The 18,494-nt window shown below is 48.7% G+C and overlaps 6 protein-coding genes across 6 annotated transcripts; 3 read left to right on the top strand and 3 right to left on the bottom strand.

The window, feature by feature from the left end:
- Positions 1–4: 4 nt before the first annotated feature.
- EV420DRAFT_1257942 (2-nitropropane dioxygenase) lies at positions 5–1,259 on the top strand (the record flags this gene model as incomplete). Its single annotated transcript, XM_060466863.1, has 5 exons — positions 5–175; positions 232–327; positions 376–766; positions 815–1,098; positions 1,152–1,259. 5 exons carry the CDS (start codon positions 5–7, stop codon positions 1,257–1,259), a joined length of 1,050 nt encoding a protein of 349 aa, XP_060339112.1.
- An 851-nt stretch (positions 1,260–2,110) lies between these two features.
- Positions 2,111–2,993, bottom strand: EV420DRAFT_23358 (hydrophobin 2). Its single transcript, XM_060481319.1, has 4 exons — positions 2,757–2,993; positions 2,633–2,703; positions 2,492–2,579; positions 2,111–2,435 (listed from the first exon to the last, which is right to left on the bottom strand). Exons 1-4 carry the CDS (start codon positions 2,892–2,894, stop codon positions 2,388–2,390), a joined length of 345 nt encoding a protein of 114 aa, XP_060339111.1. The 5' UTR covers positions 2,895–2,993; the 3' UTR covers positions 2,111–2,387.
- Positions 2,994–8,579: 5,586 nt separating this feature from the next.
- On the top strand, positions 8,580–10,363 carry EV420DRAFT_1757106 (uncharacterized protein). The gene is made up of 2 exons (XM_060480506.1): positions 8,580–9,370; positions 9,422–10,363. Exons 1-2 carry the CDS (start codon positions 8,765–8,767, stop codon positions 10,097–10,099), a joined length of 1,284 nt encoding a protein of 427 aa, XP_060339110.1. The 5' UTR covers positions 8,580–8,764; the 3' UTR covers positions 10,100–10,363.
- Positions 10,364–10,952: 589 nt separating this feature from the next.
- Positions 10,953–12,111, bottom strand: EV420DRAFT_1633731 (uncharacterized protein; the record flags this gene model as incomplete). Its single annotated transcript, XM_060476229.1, has 5 exons — positions 10,953–11,309; positions 11,359–11,387; positions 11,436–11,625; positions 11,674–11,790; positions 11,899–12,111. 5 exons carry the CDS (start codon positions 12,109–12,111, stop codon positions 10,953–10,955), a joined length of 906 nt encoding a protein of 301 aa, XP_060339109.1.
- Positions 12,112–12,164: 53 nt separating this feature from the next.
- EV420DRAFT_23298 (uncharacterized protein) lies at positions 12,165–13,892 on the bottom strand. Its single transcript, XM_060481318.1, has 7 exons — positions 13,769–13,892; positions 13,337–13,710; positions 13,248–13,276; positions 13,125–13,198; positions 13,027–13,069; positions 12,476–12,974; positions 12,165–12,423 (listed from the first exon to the last, which is right to left on the bottom strand). Exons 2-6 carry the CDS (start codon positions 13,461–13,463, stop codon positions 12,513–12,515), a joined length of 735 nt encoding a protein of 244 aa, XP_060339108.1. The 5' UTR covers positions 13,464–13,710; positions 13,769–13,892; the 3' UTR covers positions 12,165–12,423; positions 12,476–12,512.
- Positions 13,893–15,260: 1,368 nt separating this feature from the next.
- Positions 15,261–16,240, top strand: EV420DRAFT_23231 (uncharacterized protein). The gene is made up of 2 exons (XM_060481316.1): positions 15,261–15,594; positions 15,651–16,240. Exons 1-2 carry the CDS (start codon positions 15,332–15,334, stop codon positions 15,922–15,924), a joined length of 537 nt encoding a protein of 178 aa, XP_060339107.1. The 5' UTR covers positions 15,261–15,331; the 3' UTR covers positions 15,925–16,240.
- The last annotated feature ends 2,254 nt before the right edge of the window (positions 16,241–18,494 follow it).

Raw genomic sequence — 18,494 nt, 5'->3', positions numbered from 1 at the left:
ACGTATGGCAGTAATATCGACACCCATTACAGAACTCTTTGGCATCAAGCACCCGGTATTTCTAGCTGGAATGAATGTAGCCGCTGGGCCAGAGTTAGCTGCTGCTGTTTCCAATGCGGGGGGCTTAGGAGTGATTGGGGGACATGGATACACACCCACTATGTTGCGGCAGCAGGTGGGTACCTGTATTCTTCCGTGATTGTTCATGATTCCGGACACCTTTGTTGGCAGATCAAGGCCATTAAGAAAGACCTGAACAACCCCGGCCTTCCCTTCGGTGTTGACCTTCTACTCCCTCAAGTCGGAGGTAGCGCGCGAAAAACCAATGTAAAGCTTCGAAACGTTCACTTTCCCATATTTTGATAATGGCTTCAGTACGACTATACCAAAGGTCAACTCGACGAACTTATCGACGTAATAATCGACGAGAAGACATCACTCTTTGTATGCGCTGTCGGAGTGCCGCCTAAATCTGCGGTCGACCGTCTCCATCAAGCAGAAATTCCGGTGATGAATATGGTCGGACATCCGAAACATGTTTCCAAGGCACTGAGTGTAGGTGTCGACATTATATGCGCTCAAGCCGGCGAGGGTGGCGGTCACACTGGTGATGTACCTGCTACTGTTCTCATTCCGGCATGCGTGGACGCAGTCAAAGGCCATAAATCCCCGCTCAATGGAAAGCCTATATACGTTATCGGAGCTGGTGCGGTTCATGATGGGAGAAGCCTTGCTGCTAACTTAGCTTGGGGAGCCCAGGCCGTTTGTACGTCCTTCTGTTACCTTGTTCTGGGACGACATTGACAAAAAGTAGGGGTTGGTACCCGTTTTGTTGCATCAGTAGAGGCCGGTGCCCCCAAAATCCACAAAGAACTCGTTACGATGGCTAGTTTTGACGACGTTATCACCACCTTGATCTATACTGGGCGACCGCTTCGATGTTTGCGGACACCTTATGTACAGGACTGGGAAACAAATCGCCAAGACGAAATCAAAGAATTGACGTCGAAGGGGATCATTCCCGCAGACAAGGACCTTGAAGAACATCCGGAGAAATCTATCTCAGCTCGCCCATGGTTGATGGGGAAGGTTTCTGCGGTACGTCCTTTGGTTCTTCCAGCATCTTTTCGCTCATACTTTGTGCTGCTCAGCTCATTCACGACATTCTTCCGGCCAAAGATATCATTGAAAACATGATCAACGAGGCAGCCGAGATAATCCAGCGGGATGCATCCCGTGTGGTAAAAGCTAAGTTGTAGACAGTCGGTTGTAGTGGTATTCGTCTCTGAGCAGTAAATATTGACTCGATTATTTAGCCCCTTACGCTCTATCAACAGCACCGAAACCCTCGAAGTTTTAGTAAATCGCGAGAATAGTCATCATGAGCTCGGTCGCCGATCATGGATACACAGGCACAAAGTTTTCTGCGGTTATCTATCAAGCGGCCTTCGAGGTTTGTCCGATTGGGGATTAGCCATGCGAGTCCGGATGCTTCGGGACCCGTCAAGCGCTACTTTGTCGCTGGATGAATGGAACGCCGAATAGTAGAATGCGGGTTCTTTTCTTTGGGTATTTTCCTCGTGTTGACATTTCCGCGCGATAATTCTGTCAAGTTTAAATCCTGTGGAGAGATTCCAGCGAGAGGTGCCGGAAGGTAAGCACCGACGCGAACACGTGCAACCTGATGGCGGTGCGTGAACTTGGTCTTCGACCACCGTGGTCGATCAGCTTCTCTGTAGTTCTGGTCACCTCTAACCCCAGTTACATTCGCTTTCGCTAGGCAAAAATTGCAAGTATTACCAATAACCCTCAGAGACAGCGCAAGGCACCTCATTTATTTTTTTCGGAATCGATCCACGGATCAATTAGACTACGTCAATGCCCACTGTTTAGGAAAGACATATCACGCCAGTTTGGGAAGATAAAAATGTGTCTATCTGGGTAGGAAATCTCGAAGGTTCGAGGATCACCCTTCGACCACTTCAGTCTAGTTCCCACGACGGCAAGACAACCGCGAAGATATAGTCATCGCCGTTAATACCACCATTCCTTCAGAAATAGACTCGTTGCGGCACCGCAAGCCTAGGCTGGCACAGATATAGCAACTTAGAATTCTCTGCAGTGCAGGATTCTATCAGGCACCCGTTAAGGACGGCGGAAGTTGGAACCAGCTTGTCCTACCTTCTGACAGAAGAATCGGTGCAAGTAGAAGTCAACGTTTGTTGCCATTTTAAAACACTCAAATTTGACCAGGAAAAAGATAATATCATTTTCAAATCAACGCGCAAATCGACCAAATGAAAAATAGGTATGTAAAACGAGTGAAGCTATCGGTATGTGATTTCGTCCGTGTCAGTGATATGACGATGAGAAGGCCCCTCAACTCTTTAGAGTCCAATGTTGATGGGGGTGCAACCGATGGCAATGAGACCGTTCTGGAAAACGAGTTTAGACCTCAGCATTGAACTGTCAGCACTTGAATGATACTTACGAAGCTGTTGTCCTCGCAGCAGACGGTCTGAGCTGAGCAGCTGTTTCCTCCGACACCAATGACGCTGATTGGGGAGCAAGTTATACCGCTGCGAAGACTGCTTAGCGATAAACACCAGGGGATGCATACACAGAAACTTACACATCGGCACCGAGGTCACCCAAAACGACGCCAAGGAGGCCCAGAAGGGTAGAAACTGGGTTGGAGGTTGCCTATATAATGGTAAATATTCTTGTCATCGAGAGGAACGGCGGGCGGCGCATACACTCTGAACAGACTGGCAACATTGGACTTCTCCAGTGGTGCAGCCGCTGGTTCCGCCACGAGGGATAGCACTGCCAGCCACGAACAAGGGCATGGCGAAGAAGAGGGTGAAAGCAAGAGCGTAGATACGAGCGAACATGGTGTGCTTCGGTGCAGGTAGGCGAGTGGTAAAACTGCAAAGGCTGTTTGAGCTGATGAGTCGTAGTGTTCATGCATGACTTTTATACCTTTCAGAACCATCGGTACCTCTCAAAACAGATATATTCCTATGATTCCTCAAAATTTTTTTTGCGCAAAAAAATAAAACAGACATGTGAGAGCCCTATCCTCCGATCTGATGTTTACGTTCCCCGACCTATCCTTCCATTGCTTTCATTTGGCACATCACAGCTATGCCCGCCGAACCGGCACCTTTCTAATCCCTCAAAGATGTACTCATCCCCAGCACGCATTGATTCCCGCACCTTGCCCTTCTGCCAACTTTGACGGGCAGACGCATGGCCATCCCTCTTCAGGATGTTGTTCCAGGCTATTTTTATTTTAATCAGTGCTTGTCCGAATAATCAATCTGATGTCTCTCCAGATCAGTGTCTTGGCCATAATTTTTATGGATGGTAAGAACCTAAAGCACACCAACGGCATTCATGCGAAGGACCACGTGCACATTCTTTGGATGGGTACCCTTCCGTTTTGGGGGTTCGTGAAAGCTGGTCTACCCGCGTCATTGGCGTTCGTGAGTTTGCGCTTTCTATCCTCAACATGCCGCTTTATTATGTATAATCATATGGCTCGACGTCCCGAGGTTTTCAACAGTCTCTTGGCGCCTGTATTTCGCTTGAGCCGCTGAGCGTCGAAGTTTCAAATCGGATGACATTTCCCCCTCTCCCTAGTTAAATCAACAACTAACGCCTTCCAGACTGTTTCGTAATTCAAATAGTAATGCAGGGATGTACTGTCCTTAAGATGTACCGATATTGGACGGAGGTGAACTGGTAATGACCCGCAGGGAAGACCCAGCCACCAAGGCGAAGAAGAGGACGGACATAAAATCGAAATGGCTAGGCTGTGCAGGGCGGTGAGCGCAACATTATTGTCAGCTTGAAGGACCCGAACACCGCCTAATCATTGGTGTAGTAGTCGGCCCATTTTCCTGCCGATTAAGTCTAAGTGCGTTGGCCGCTCCTGGGTAACGTCTCGCTAAGGTACCGCGACGACTCGAAGACCTAAAGTGGTATGGCAAATTATGAATGGCATGGAATAAAAAGCCTTTTTGGCGTGGTCCCCGATTTTTTGCCGTCGTAGAGTTGAACCAAAATTATCGGTAGAGTCCTCATGCTCAAGACCCGTACTCCTTCCTCTAATAGGACAGCTTTTAAGCGCATAGCTTCGGACTAGAACCAGCCTTGTTTCTATCGTTTTCCGCTTTGTACTTGAAGACTTGTGGTACCGGTTCCTAAATGCTAGGCAATATCTATATTTCTTTGGGAAGGATGGTGAGGTTTGGAAAGTGTCTACAGGCGATCTTAGCTCTCTTTTCTCATCGGACTCCTCGTGCGACGTATCTATCACAGATCTACTATTCTAGCTGATGTCTCTTCCACTGAAATACTTGGATCTGATGCTCCATATTTAACTATGTCTTCCCACTCCTTCAGGGGCATCGTCAGGAAGCACATCAGCAAACGAATTAGAACACTGAAAAATCCTGTAGGTATTCAGCAGTCCGGTATTCTAGTCGCTCCGTTAGCTTCCAGGAATCGAAACACGAGCATATCTTCGCCAGTCAATCCCTACATATACTATAGGTTTTCGACGTCAGAACATAATTACCAACGAGACCCATGCATTCAAGCTCCACCTGCTGTTCATGCTCATCGACCACGTTGAAATCGAGGACTTCTCAGATTTTACGACGGAAGCCTGCAACTTCGTAACGACACGTATTGTCATTGGCTCGCTTGAACAAACGAAGAACAGTAAGGTGCCTGCCGAAAAACTCAAGCGGCACATCGGAGTATCCTGTACTATAGGACAAATTTTACCGAAGAAGGCCTAAGAACAACTGTGACCTTGGAAGGCAGAAATATCGCAATGAGTCCGAGGAATTAAACCAAGCTATGATCGATTTCTTGAACGAAGATGGTTCAAAACTTAGCGGGCGTAGGCGGGTGTTCCGTGATCTTTTCGACCCTGTGGTTCGCAAATTAAATCCTGGTAGTAGCATTCCCACGGCAAAAATAAGTCGGAGAGATCACAAGGTCGAGGGTGGCTTTCAAAACGCAGACAGAACAGCTGTTGTAAGTCATGCACTATTCCAGAAAAGTACTATAACTACCTCATGGTACAGTGCTTGTGCTCGTCGAAGCCGCGAAAAGATGATTTTTGACGGAACATTTAATCAGAATGTCAGGAACGACACGTTCACGTTGTACGGGAACAATAATCGTGAGGATAGAACATACACGAATTCGTGACGCACCTAAAACAGCTGGTAAGCTCACGTCGTGTCCTGGACGGATATATGAGACTTACATTCCGACGTCCCCGACTTTTCTAACAAGAGTGAATTAGATGAAGTATATGCCCGATGCTCTGGTGCGCAAGTTCTTGTTTTAGCCTGTAGAAACGATGCTACAAACAAGTGAGGATACCTGAGGGATAAAAACTGAATGGGCCCATACCACTACAGAGTCCGGTCGCATTTCTCCGAGACGCTGATCGTTGGAATGAAGAACACTCGTCCAAACAGATCATCCGCCGCTGAGGTGACAACTCGATAGTAGTAACTTCATCGAGGGACTTATGCCTGTACTCACATCCACACTTACCTTGCGCACTTGACAAGGGCTCGTGCCAATTTATGGTCCCTTACTTTGTCGGATCCTGCATCGCTTCATGGATCAACCTAGCATGACAGTAAGAATGCGAGGCTCAAGTAGTGAGGTCCAGGGTTGGCGATCCCGGTAACGCCGTGGGAATGAGCGGTAAACATGAGCGGGATCGAGAGCGACTACGCTCCATCGCGAAGGGCCTAAGGCTGTTTGTATTCTAGGACATTGTGAAGAGGTTTCAAGGACTCCGAGGACGACGCAACGGAAAGTATTGATCATCAGGTGCATTGATGTATTCACGGTCGTATATGTTTCCCTGGAACTTCCTATTGTCAGTGAACGAATTCTTTGAGGGTAAAAATGCTCCAATTGTACAGGCCTACGTCCTGGAAAGAGAGGGGAGTCATCTTTCACGGTGTTCTTGCCTTGATATGCAGATATTTAACATACAAAAAAAGATTACCTTAGAGTTTGCCACTGAGTTCCGACGGCCCGGTCGGTCCAGGGGTTTACTCAGGGTAGGCTGACTAATCATGGGTGCAGTGCCGCTGTGGCTGGACAGACTCAATCCCGATATCTCCCGCGCACCTGTACGGGACGGGGTACTTGGTGTAGTTTTCTTGCTCGAAAAGCCGATAGAAGTCCGAATGGATATTACTGTAAGATTTATATTTACTCGTGCTACTTACCCAATGCCGCCCGTGGAAAGACTTGGGAATTCGGTATATGCCGCCAGCACCAAGGCCAAGATCCTTTTCACCAGAATCATCATCGGGTCCAATTCCCTCTGACTCACCGTTATCCTGTGGTTAGAGAAGAGTATCGAACGGAATGCTATCCAGGAGAGCGACTGCTCACCTTGACCTCGTTGTCAACCTTTCCTAACATCGAGCCCCACCCAGAACGTACGAGGACCGACCATGGAACGACGATTCTCTGAGGAAACCAGCTTCTTCTTCTTTGGAGCCAGAAATATCATCCATAGTCTCGTAGCAAGTTGCTATTAAACTACGGTCGAAATCGAACAGCAGGATCGACGATTTTCCTTTTCATAGAGCGCTACGGCAAGAGTTGGGTTCATTCGGAGTATAAACCTGTACGTCTAGCTCCACTGTTACTGCGAGTACGGTCAACGAACTATCTGTGCAGGTTGTAGTTGACAGCGTGCTTGTGTGCCATTTGGGAGACCTTTGCCTTCCTTAACTCAGCTCTGGATCGATGTCAAGGAACCTCAAGGAACTCATGTTTTACGCTCGGACGGCTTTGGAGTTTACTTATATCTTGGACAGCCTTGGACATGCAGTCATCCTCGCAATTTCTATGGTGGTCAAGAAAATCTAATACTGGATGCTGGGCGGCCTTTCTGGCTTCCTGGTGCTTTCAAGTCTTGGGACAAGAATTGGTGATCTTGTAGTATCAAACAGATGATGGCAGATTCGCCTATATCTTCAATGGCCTATGAAGGGTTCTCCCTCCTTTCTGCCATTGGCCAGCACCCCCAAATATGCTGCAGGACCTTTTTTAGCACACGAGGAAAAGCGTAGCGCGGACAGTTACTGCTTCAGCGTGAGTTCTCAATTAATCTGTTGACCACACTGCCCCACGTTTTCTACACACGCTAAATAAGTTTATTTGCAGGCTACACATCTCGGAAATTACAAATGCACGGCGTTCATGAACAGCCTCAGTCAGACTCAGACTCGGATCTCTCCTGCACTGCATACCCGCCAACCAACCTTTTGCCCGGAAAGGTCTCAATGGCAATACGAGAGCAGCATGTTCCGTCCAGATTTGCCTCGACACGTACCTTCGCATTTGCGGTTGCAATCAGTGTCGCACGGGGCGAAACTCGAGGCTAAACTGTCCCTGCTACTCCGTTGCCAAAAAAAAAAGTACTAGACCCGGAGCTCAAGTCAACGTGTTGCTCAGTATCATAGCATTTCGGAGCATCACTGCGCAAGCCTCCTGCTCATGCTCTCTAGTTCGAACATGGAGCCGGAACGCAACTCCAAGCGCAAGAACGGGGAAACCACTTATCGTGTGCATGGAACATCATTGGTTGCCAGAAAAGAACTCGAGCTCAAAAGCCGCGCGTTCGTTTGTCATGGCGATTCCAGACGTTCTCAACATGCACGATTAATGGGTGCAGGGTGGAAAGAGACGCTGATTCCCGGCGGCTCCTGATCAAAAATCCGCTCTCCAACCGCTTTCGCACGGGCACCATACATAGGTTGTCCTTTGTATCACGGACAGAGAAAGCATATACATGGGAGATCCTTTATGGACTTTGGTTCTTCATGACGAGATTTCGGGTACTGGCGACTTGTAAACGCCGCTCTCCCAAACACGGAATGTCGTTTGTAAAAGAACCGTACGCTTGCAAAAGTTACCGATAACCGGAGACGTAAGGGGTAGAGACAGATGATTGGTTTCGCGATTTGTATGTTTAACGGAACCGAAGATTTGAATGGTTTCGTATGTGTTCTACAATTGGTTTAATGGTTGTATCAAAGGTTGATCATCGTCAATCTCGCAAGCAATACGGGATAAAAATGCAAGCGCAGAGACGGGAAGAGACATTATTCTTGCTGAGAGCCAGAGGAGCGTGTGTCGGGAGGCGGAGGTGTGCTCGAAAGAGCCAGTCGTACGGAACCGAAGAAGCATGTATGTGGCCAGGTCTGGAAGGTGATCGATGAGATGGCGTTGAGGAATTTCCAAGGATTTAGCATGTTCAGTTTGATCAAACATGACCGCTTTGCGAGTATTTGGAAATCACGCGTCGCGCATATCGGAATTCCAGGCTAAAGTTGATCAAAGCGTCCGGGAAAAATCAGACATTGTCCTATTGTCTTTTGGGTGGCGGTAGTCAGGGCCGGGACGGCATCACGCCAAGGATTACCCGGGTGAGATTAGCAGAAAGCAAAGGCGTTTATGTGAGTGCTGTATAGCAGGATTTTTTGTCCTTATATTTAATAAACTTCTGGTTGTACAACCAAGGATTCAAGGCTCGACGCGATCGTGGCAGAGGGGGAAAAAGACGCGCGATCGGAAAAGACCACGTGTTCGCCCCAAGGGAACCTCCGAAGGGATTCCCTTTGTTCCCCTTGTTTACCTCATCCAAGGTGTGCTTCTGAGCCAGGATGCATCATGGCCAACAACACTTCGTTTGCCTACTACTATGGACAACTACGACTACGAACACGACGACGATTTTATCGATGATGACCTGCCTCCGCTAGTCGAGTCTACATCGTCCTCGTACATCCCCCGGCCTCCGAATGCATTTATTCTCTTCCGATCGGCGTTCATCCGATCTCAGCGCATCTCGGGGCGCGTCGAGGGTAACCACTCAACTCTGAGCAAGATCATCGGCATGTACTGGCGCGCTCTGACGAATGAAGAGAAGCAAGAATGGGAGGCCAAGGCCAAGGTCGCGTTGGAGGAGCACCGGAGGCGATACCCGGACTGGAGGTTCCGGCCGGGAGTGAATGGTGGTCGGGGACGTGGCCGTGGCGGGAGGGGGAGACGAGGGCGAGGACGTGGCGGCGAGGGCGACGGGCGGGGTCGGGAGAAACGAGGAGGGGATCCCGAGCGGAACGGGAAGATTCTCGACTTGCTTGTCGAGGGGAGGCCAAGAGAGGATCTGGAGAGGGCGGTGCAAGAGTGGGACAGAGAGCGGGGCAGGGCGGGAAAGCGCAGCCGCTCGGTACCTTCCGAGAAACGACCCGGCAAGGCGGCGAATCATGCGCGTACCCAGTCTTCGTCGACCGGATACCAGGCTCTGGTCCGTCTATTCTTTTTATTTCTTCTTCCTTTCCACTGACTTTCTTTACAGGATTTCGCAGCACCAGCTCCCGTCGCACCTCCCCAAGGCGACGTGATTCAGTCCAGGCAGGGCGTGTATTCGTTCACACTCGATCCATCAGTCTACAGTCCTACCGAAGACGCCCAGTCGCCATGGCACACGAACCCGTATCAGTCTTCTTACACGAACCCCGGATCTACGCATATATCCAGTTTTAGCACGCTCAGCGGGTGGGCGGGCGACTCTGACATGCAGAGTCCAACCACCAGCGCCTTTGGAACCACCAACGTAGAGCAGCCCCGTGAATACAGCGAGATGCAGACGTACGACAACTTTGCCGACGCGTCATACAATTCATGGCACGAGGAGCGTCACTATTCTTTTGATAGCAACGAGCTGCACAATCCCTTTTCCTACGCATCTGAATTCAATCAGTATCAGATCCCTGGGCCAAGCTCTCCTGGACCTCCCTCGTCTGTCCCTTCCCCAACTTCGCCCTTTCAGGTCGGCAGCGCAAGCACTTTTAGCGACTTGCGCTTCATCGATGAAGGATTCCGCTTCTCCTCTTCTCCCCCTCAGGAAATGGAAGGAGAACCGCTGCAAGTTGTGCCATTCCAGCCTGTGCAGGTCATCGATCGGAAGGGTAAGGGCAAGGCATACGAAGAGGAAGATGAAAGCGTCACGGAGGGGTACGTGAACTGGAATTGAAAAAAAAGAGTCAACCCGTCTCTCTTGGGTTGCATAATCTCTTGCATGCAAGAGGAATATTCTCGTGCTTTGAGCACTATTCGTTGTTGGTTCCCCTTTGCAATTGGGGTTGTATTATCTATCACTTCTTTGTTGTCGTTTCGATTTTCTCACTTTGTCTTCGCTTTTCGTTTTGGCAGTCTTCTCCCTGCCATTTTTGTTTTATCTAGAATTGAATTGAATGTGGCTCGCCGTCGGCCACAAAACTTGGTGCAATGATGCGAGCAGTTTGTTTGATCAATGCGTGGAATTCGGCTTTCTTCAGGTTCAGCCTGCGATACAGAACGACCGGCCGGTGTCTTGGAGGATTCGAGAGGTGTGTATAGCGAATCTAGGCGTTCTGGTGCACATGCGTACCTTGGTGGATACCCTCGGATTTTAGGTATTAGCGAACTGCATAAAACACGATGGCCAAGGCCATGCGGAGCGCTGAATACCCTTCCAGTCCTAGGCCTGGAGCATCTCTACGCTTTCCTAGAATTTCACCGTCAGTGAAGAACGACTATTCGGCTTCCAGTTTGGCTTTTCTTTAGGCCTCCCAGGACGGTTTTCTTGCCAATGATTCCTGCTTTCTCTCGAGGCCTGTCTAGTGTCTATCTATCGGAGCTCTTGATTGCATCCCTTTCAGTACTACCCTTCAAGATCTGACCCACCGCTGGACGAGCATGTCCTGCTGCTATTTGCTACGTATGCATGAACCATACAAAACCTGGAGCACCCATTCTCAAGGCGCCCTGTTGGATAACCTAAAAATATAATACAGCTATTCTTTCTATGTTTCCGGCGCAATGACTTGCACAGCAACGGATGAAGGTTATCCTTGTCGAAACCTTTTTATACGCTCCACAAGTGTATCGAATATCTCCCACAGTAAATCCTTCGCGAAACGCTGAGAAGCCTCAGACTTGACTAATACCTCCTTCATCCCCCCAACCTGCTCCTGCAACTGCACAATCTGTGCCTTCAACTCTACAATTTCCTCCTCCACAGTCATATTCGAGTCATGTCGAGCCCTCTTCCGAACCCGCTCGTCATCGTGATCCAGCTTGCGCTTCCCTATTCCGGGTTGGCCTTTGGGACACGCAATCCCAAACAGCGAGCATTCGCGGCATTTTGAGGTCTTCCTGTTTTGGAACATGCATGGGTGGCCTTTCTTTACGCAATTGAGGCACTGAGGGAAGCTCAGCTAAGCTGAAATGTAAGGAGGGAGAGATACCCACCGCTGGCTCCATGGCGACAGGAAAGAGGTCTCAATCCTCTATCTTGACCTTGCAGACGGACCCTCCAACCAACGTACGTGCGGGGGTGGGGCGTATGCGTGTAAAGACAAGCGCTGTCCAGACAGCAGTAGGGCATCTCTTTTTCAATGAGCGGAGTTCCTCTTGTGTAAGATTCCATGCGAGTTCGATGATCTTGGTGCACCATTCATTGCGCTCGCTGACTGATTCAGGAGGTGCGCAGTCAGATGAGGTAAGGATACGGAGGATCTAAGGTTTAGTTAGAGTTGACTGGACCAAGTTTAGGTGCGTGTGTACCTTCTTGAGGCCATCGGAGTCAGGAGGAGGTGCAGGAGGTGTCTGGGCGGTCTTCAGTCGAAACTCCAAAGCTAGGGTGAATACCCACAGCGGTTTTTTGGAGCATTTCAGCGCCAACTATACATTCCCAATGTCTGATTACGTCTTTCTCTGCCAGAACAGCCAGTAGTTGCATTAAGAGACAGAGATCAATGAACATAGTCAAACGACCAAGTTTTACATCACCTGTAGCCGGTGAATCTCATCGTCGCGTTGCAACTGAAGAGCTTCAACAAGAGCCTTCGAGTAAGCCTCTAGGATACCAATATGATACGGGGCAAGTCTCGGTCCAGGCGTGATGCAGACCTGAAATTCTGCGGGTCCGATAGCGATGATAGTGGGAGGATTGGAGGGGGGCATATCCCTAATGAGATTAGGAACGGTGCCATTTAAAGGCATCCCCTGAAGGCTTGATATAGATAGCCAGCCGCTCACTGACAGACGATCCGATCGACAATCATTGCATCATCAACTCGAAGCCGCGCACTCATTTGAAGACTAACCAACGTGTCACGATCTGTCTGTCTCAAGCTATCCGACCGGGAAATTTCACTATCATTCTCGTTGGCTAGCAGACGATTCCTATATTGGTTCGGAAAAAGAAAATCAGGGTACCACTCTGAGACTCAGATTGTCAAACATCCTTCTGCCACTCGGTATCAGACACCAAACGGCCTGCCAGTACCAGCTCCTCTAATCTCTCTCGAATCACTTTCTCGTCTGAATTAACTAAGAAGCACATTGTTGGAAAACAAAAACTCACCGCAGTGTTCCTCAGTAAGCCTACGTCCGCACCTGCTTCATCCGAGCGGAGCCGTTCGATAGTTAGCTCTGGTATATTCATATGATGGTATACCCGTCGGAGAGGGAGAGTCTGATGGGATGCACGGTACCGTATGCGAATCCAAGCTCACTGCATGACTGTGCTCAGTGAATAGATCATAGCCTTCCGAGCTGCCATCCCTTTCCAGCCACCCACTTTGCCTCGGGGTGCAGGCTGGGAAGAGAAATGCGTCGGCTAGAACCAGATCGTTATTGAGACCAGGAGCTGACTCGGAAAAGGAGAAATCTATTGGCGAGCTCGCACTTGACTTTGAATGCGCAGCAGGCGCCGTGTCAGGGTTGTCAGAGTCTCGTCCATGACAACTCCTTTTGTGCCGTGATACCGCGGGATCGTTCACGTACACACAGTCCTTGCCGCGGGTGGTACATTTTGAGCACGGTTGCTCCAAATCGCATTTGGCTTTCGCCTGAGCGCAAGCCTTCGGGAATATATCAACGCTGTATAAGAGGCTTAAAAGACGAACTTGATACCTGACAAGACATCTGGCGGGAACGACGGACAGTCTTAGTGATCCTAAAATAAGAATCTTAGCACCTCTGTTAGCAGAAAGGAAACAAAGAATACTCGCTGGCCGTTAATAGCTTTACATGTTTTTGCATGTCTGTTCAGGACATCGCTTCTGCTGAACTTGGCGAAACAAGCCTGGAAGGTCCCATGGTATAGATGCAAAGTCATGAATCATATGACTGACCGTACACCTGTAAGCACGCTCGCCAGTGTCTGTCAATAAATTAGAGTAAGTGTAACGGGCTGAAGAGCGGTGGATACACTTAGTATTACGTATATGGAGATGTCTTGAAAGGTGTGTAGACCGAGTGAAACTGGCTGGGCAGAATAAGCACTCGAAGGTCCTCGATTGTAGCATAGAAGTATTTCCGTCCTGATCTTTGGTGAAGCACGAATTCATGGGGTGGAGAAGATGGTATTGTCGAGGAGTATATATACAAACCTAGAAGAGCAGGTGTGATATCAGGTTCGTAGCGTTATTGATGGGTCATAAGTGAACGAAGGCACCGCTGGAACTAGATGCCTCGTCCGCAGTACAGAAAAAGAAAAAGATTGATGTCAGGGTTCGTGTAGGGGATTTTTTCCCTAGGCTGAACTGGATGCAGTGCTGACTATTGTTTCCAATGATACCGTTCGCGAGACTGCGTCTTTCTTATAACTAACATGTAAATGGCCATAAGCTACTATCGAGCCACGATTACTGACGCATGCAATACCGAGGTTGTTCTTCGTGCACTGGGCCTATCACACTCTGATTGCATATCAACGTAATCCATGAGAAAGGTGCTTCATGGCCTTTATGATGCGTCTTTCTTAATTCTGTTCAATAGCTGAGCCCACCGCAGTTGATTTCTGTGTCTGAAAGACAGTATCAATCTAGAACTGGCCAAGCATCGCAGTCTATACAATCCTAAATCACAAAGTGATCAGTTTGCTATAAATGTGTGATAGTCGAAATTAACCACTGAAGTGACTTGTATCACAAGTACGCCACGTTTAATCGCTTGGGCTGTCGAAGGATTTCACCCTTAGTAATGGATATTTCTCTATGCCTGCCATGGACTTATGTGTTTTCTGTCAGCCCTGGAAGACACATGCTCAGATGCGCTACAGAGTCCGCGATAAAGCCTGCCTGTAACTATGAGAACGATGCTAGACAAACAAATCAGAGAAGCAACGAAAGACAGTTCTAAAGGTACCAGTAAATGTTATCTGGTTGCTTCGAAGTCATTCGAGGACCTATTAACAGTCGAGTGATAGTGATGCCCTATAGGTAGGAGTGGAGGGTATGTTTAAGTCATTGGGCTAGGTAGGGGTTCCTGCAGGTCCAATAAACCACGGAAAACAGGTTTAAGGTCAAGCGAGAGCTGTCAAAGGGGTGATTTAATGTTGATGTGGCATTATTAGTGTAATATTCGGGACACATATACCCCATTCGACTCCTACATCGAGCCTCAAGACGCATTTTCGAATTGATCTTGGCAATTAATGATGAGAAATCTTCTATTCGTGCTTGATTATGGATGTCAGGAGACGTGTGGTCATCCTGGTACACGCAGAATGTGGTTCCGAGGGACTAGGACTGGACATTGGAGGTGATCGTTCGTTACGAACGAGTCTTGGAAATACGTCGAACTGTCGGACATTCCATTGCTAATATTCGGAAGATGATCGTCATGCCAGAAGAAGGGAGGTAGAATAGGGTAGAATTTGGGAGATAAGTTTGATGCTGCGGTCCTTGAAAATTTCAACGCTGTCACTTTAGGTGACTCGGAGATGGGGTTCATGCACAAGATGCTATTGAAAGCCTGGTCGTGGTCTGCCATAGTCAGATTTTTCTGCTGTAGAATGCATAGGACGCTGCCACTGATCTAGAGTTCATTGAGAGCATTTCCATCAACAACCTAGGGTGCCTGGGCCGATAACTTGAACGTGAACTCTTGGCCGCCGACGTGGCGGATGCGTTATGTGCTGAAATCTTTGATGATTTTAGGAAAGATGATTTTCCCTCTTTGTAGGATGAAGCGGTGGAAGCCCAATCGCGGGAGCCACTGGAAGGAGGCTCCCACTGTCGGCCTCTTGTGTGTTCGAGCAAGCTACTAGCAGCTACGGTTAAGTTATATATTTCCTATTTTAGAAAAATTCGAATTCCTCAAAGTCACATGATCGAGTTTCTGTACCGGGCTTCGCCGAATATCCGAGCTGCAACGTCCATCGCCCTGCTACGCCTAACTCTACAGCACCGTTTTTTCTGCTTCAAATCTTTCTATGGAAGTGCAGGTATCTGACGCAGAGCTCCCAGGACGCTCATCAGAAGTCTGGTTCGTTGATGGCAACATCATCATCCAAACAGAGTCGACTCAGTTTCGTGTCTACCGCGGAATCCTTGCTGCAAACTCTCTAGTGCTAAGCGACATGCTCTCTCTATCTCAGCCAGACAAAAAATACATGGTCGACGACTGCCCCGTTGTTCATTTTCACGATTCTCCGAAGGATATGGTGCATTTTTTGAAAGCCTTGCATTTTCCTCGGTGCGGTTGCTGTCTGCGATATTTCAGTAGCTGGCTGACGCTTTTCTTTCGGATAGCTACTATCAGCCTTTAGCAACTACCACCTGGAGTATCATCTTAGCTATGCTGTGCCTTGGCAAGAAATACGAAGTCGAGCACCTCTTCAAGCCTGCTTTCAAACACTTGTCAACAATTTTCCCTTCGACTCTCTCTGGTTGGCTTTCTAGAACGTATGAAGGCATAGAAAACTTCAATGGACTTCCTCTGGCTATGTACCAGCTAGCCAAAGAAACTCAGTGCCTCTCTTCTTCCTGCATCCATGTACACTATGATCATCACCATGAAGGTTGAGCAGGTTCTCAATGGTGTCACACTTCCTGACGGATCCCACGTCGACATCTCTCAAACCGACAAAATCCTATGGTGTCAAATGCGCAGCTATCTCCTCACACTCCTCCGCACGAAAATTCTCCGATTCCTGTTTGATGATATCCCAGGGTGCCAGAATCAATGTTTGTGCAACAATCATAAGTACGGCATTATACGTGATCTTTCGAAGTCGACGCGCGTGTTCAATTTGCCCGGTCCTGGACTGTTCGACGTACCTCTGATCTGGGAAGGAGTCAAGACCCTGCTCTGCATGTCTTGTGGCAATACGGCTTTTGAACAGTGGACCGCGGCGCGGGAGAAAATGTGGGAGAACTTGCCAGTGATCCTCAAGTTATCCAGTTGGCAGGACCTTCATAAGTCTAGTCCATAGGTACCGTGTTCTCTGCCCCTCGCCCTCTGATTACTGTCTCTGACTTCTTAATAGTGAGAAATTGTGAACCATGTAATATTGTACTATCAGAATCAGGTCTTGTCACTACGCATTTGACGTATCTGCCTTATCGTGGCATAGACTGAGGCCAATTGCTGAAAGGACGGGCCTTACAGAACTTCGGATCAGCCAGAGTCAGCGCTTCCTGGGGTAATCCGCAGCATTTCGCGAAGCCTTCGGACGTTCGGAAAATTATCGAAGCTTTGGCAAATCCGGGTCAGTGATGATCCGAGCTGGTAAGAACTACCCACCTGTATTTTGTTCTGAAAAGGCCTCACAAGGATTTCATGTCTCTTCCCGGAAGAAAGCCATAAGCATGCAGATAGGAACATTCGATTCACCTATCATCACGCCACCCATACATCTCAGAAGGCCCCCGGTCCGAGGTGGGGCGAAAGAATGATATTCCATTCCTAAAAGAGCGCCTGCGTCTCTGTCGGAAACTAACCCAAGTGATTGCAGACCGACTGACCGGTCACAAATGGATAACTTCACCCAGTTGTTCGGTTCAAAATGTGCGCGTATGCTTGAGCACTCCCGCTCCATCGCCGGTGAGTCAAGAACTCGTTAACACATGTGCTCGAAAGTCCTTCGTGGCAAATTTCCTGCATGTATCTAGCGATGCGCTGTTAAATTGGAACTGGAAATCTACCGCAACTGGACGCTTGTCTCGTTCGGCCGGTACTTGCAAGTGTGTTCTAGGGAAGGTATCGTCTTTTCGCAATACAAATAACCACGGTACAGAAGCAGAGCAGAGTGGGAGAAGAGTATTTCTGGCAAAGGGTCGCCATTAGGCCCGCTGCGTTAGCCTAAGTTGAAGCTCAGTACACCGCGTGTGGCCTCGTGATATCTGTAAGTTTCCCTTCGATTTCAATTGAAAATTCTTTGCTGATGCTACTACCCACAGTCCACTCGGCATTTTGGCAGGCTTATCGTTACTAGCGATGCGATATTCTGTAACCTCTTTCCAGAACAAGTGCGCGCCCTCAAAGTGGCAGTAATACAAAATCTACGGATAACATGAAATCTAGGCTTGAGGACGATTCCATCAGTTTTTCTGCAACTCGTCTCGTGTAGACTTTTCACAGTTACAGATGCCCAGGCCGTTGCGTGCATGTCGTCGGACACAATTTTACGAAACTAAGATGGTGGTCGACCTCGTGAACTTTCGCGTAGGTGGCGCTATTGCGTGCTGTAGTTCCATTTCAAGTATGTTTTTCCTTGTTGCTTGTTGGCTCTCTGTTTATCGGCCTATTTTTTTTTACAGTGGCATCTTGCATTTACTATGAGCCACCGGCAGAGGGTGCCTAGTCTCGTTATTTCTTGCTTCCGCCCCTTGATACGTGTATGCTCTCAAGACTCAAGGGTATTCTCCTACAGACGTGGGTACGGCCGTTCAATGCGCTTTCTGTTTTCAGATACATCGAAACAATCGTTCCCGTGTTGAGGGTACCGGAGTGATACTCCTCTGCGTATGATTGATCGTTTCTCAGGATTGAATGACGTTCGCGGGACTGAAGCCCCAGCGATAAATCCGGCGGCGTATCGAGGTTTTCCCGTTGTTTCATGTTAGACTACCTATATCAGGCCCAGGTGGCGGGGGATTCTGTGCCTACCAGGTCCCTCACCTTCAAGCTGGATGTCTTGATGCGCCCCGCTTGTTCTAGGACTTGGCGGCCGCTTCCTCAAGTGATCCTCCGAAAGCCATTGAGATTGCAACCGCGTTCACATCTTGGATGGTTACGGATGGTTAGTGAAACTTCATTGACGGCGTCGATCACTTTGATTTCAATACACGGGTAACGTTCCTTCGGTTTTGCCTCGGTGACCGTTTCCAGCTCAAAGCCTCACCTCAGCTCAAGTTTCCCTGGCTGGATACGTTACTGGAAGTCGAACGGGTAATGGATCTCTACACGCTCCAATTTTGCTCTAACACGTTCCAAAACGACGTAGCTAAGGATTGTTATCTGTATAAGGGGTACGGAACAAGGGGCAACAGGGAACAGTGACTGTCATGCCCCTCTTCTGCTGTCTATGCCAGAAGGATTGTCACTGATTCCGGACCGCAAAGTCCCCATTTGTGTGTGCTGGGCTCAGGTCT

The sequence above is a fragment of the Desarmillaria tabescens genome (assembly GCF_030435595.1).
Source record: "Desarmillaria tabescens strain CCBAS 213 chromosome Unknown EV420scaffold_1, whole genome shotgun sequence".
Lineage (NCBI taxonomy): Eukaryota > Fungi > Basidiomycota > Agaricomycetes > Agaricales > Physalacriaceae > Desarmillaria > Desarmillaria tabescens.
Note: the sequence above shows the minus strand (reverse complement) of the source record. Positions and strands in the feature narration are given on the sequence as shown.

Bases quoted from the DNA above. Each gene is read 5' to 3' on its own strand.
- EV420DRAFT_23358 (XM_060481319.1), bottom strand. From the start codon at position 2,894: ATGTTCGCTCGTATCTACGCTCTTGCTTTCACCCTCTTCTTCGCCATG. The intron at 2,580-2,632 runs GTAAGTTTCTGT...CAGTCTTCGCAG, and splicing joins GGTGACCTCGGTGCCGATGT to CGGTATAACTTGCTCCCCAA. The intron at 2,436-2,491 runs GTAAGTATCATT...CTCGTTTTCCAG, and splicing joins GCTGCGAGGACAACAGCTTC to AACGGTCTCATTGCCATCGG.
- EV420DRAFT_23298 (XM_060481318.1), bottom strand. From the start codon at position 13,463: ATGAATTCGTGCTTCACCAAAGATCAGGACGGAAATACTTCTATGCTA. The intron at 13,277-13,336 runs GTAATACTAAGT...ATTTATTGACAG, and splicing joins TTCAAGACATCTCCATATAC to ACACTGGCGAGCGTGCTTAC. The intron at 13,070-13,124 runs GCGAGTATTCTT...TTCTTATTTTAG, and splicing joins TGTAAAGCTATTAACGGCCA to GATCACTAAGACTGTCCGTC.
- EV420DRAFT_1757106 (XM_060480506.1), top strand. From the start codon at position 8,765: ATGGACAACTACGACTACGAACACGACGACGATTTTATCGATGATGAC. The intron at 9,371-9,421 runs GTCCGTCTATTC...CTTTCTTTACAG, and splicing joins CGACCGGATACCAGGCTCTG to GATTTCGCAGCACCAGCTCC.
- EV420DRAFT_23231 (XM_060481316.1), top strand. From the start codon at position 15,332: ATGGAAGTGCAGGTATCTGACGCAGAGCTCCCAGGACGCTCATCAGAA. The intron at 15,595-15,650 runs GTGCGGTTGCTG...TCTTTCGGATAG, and splicing joins AAAGCCTTGCATTTTCCTCG to CTACTATCAGCCTTTAGCAA.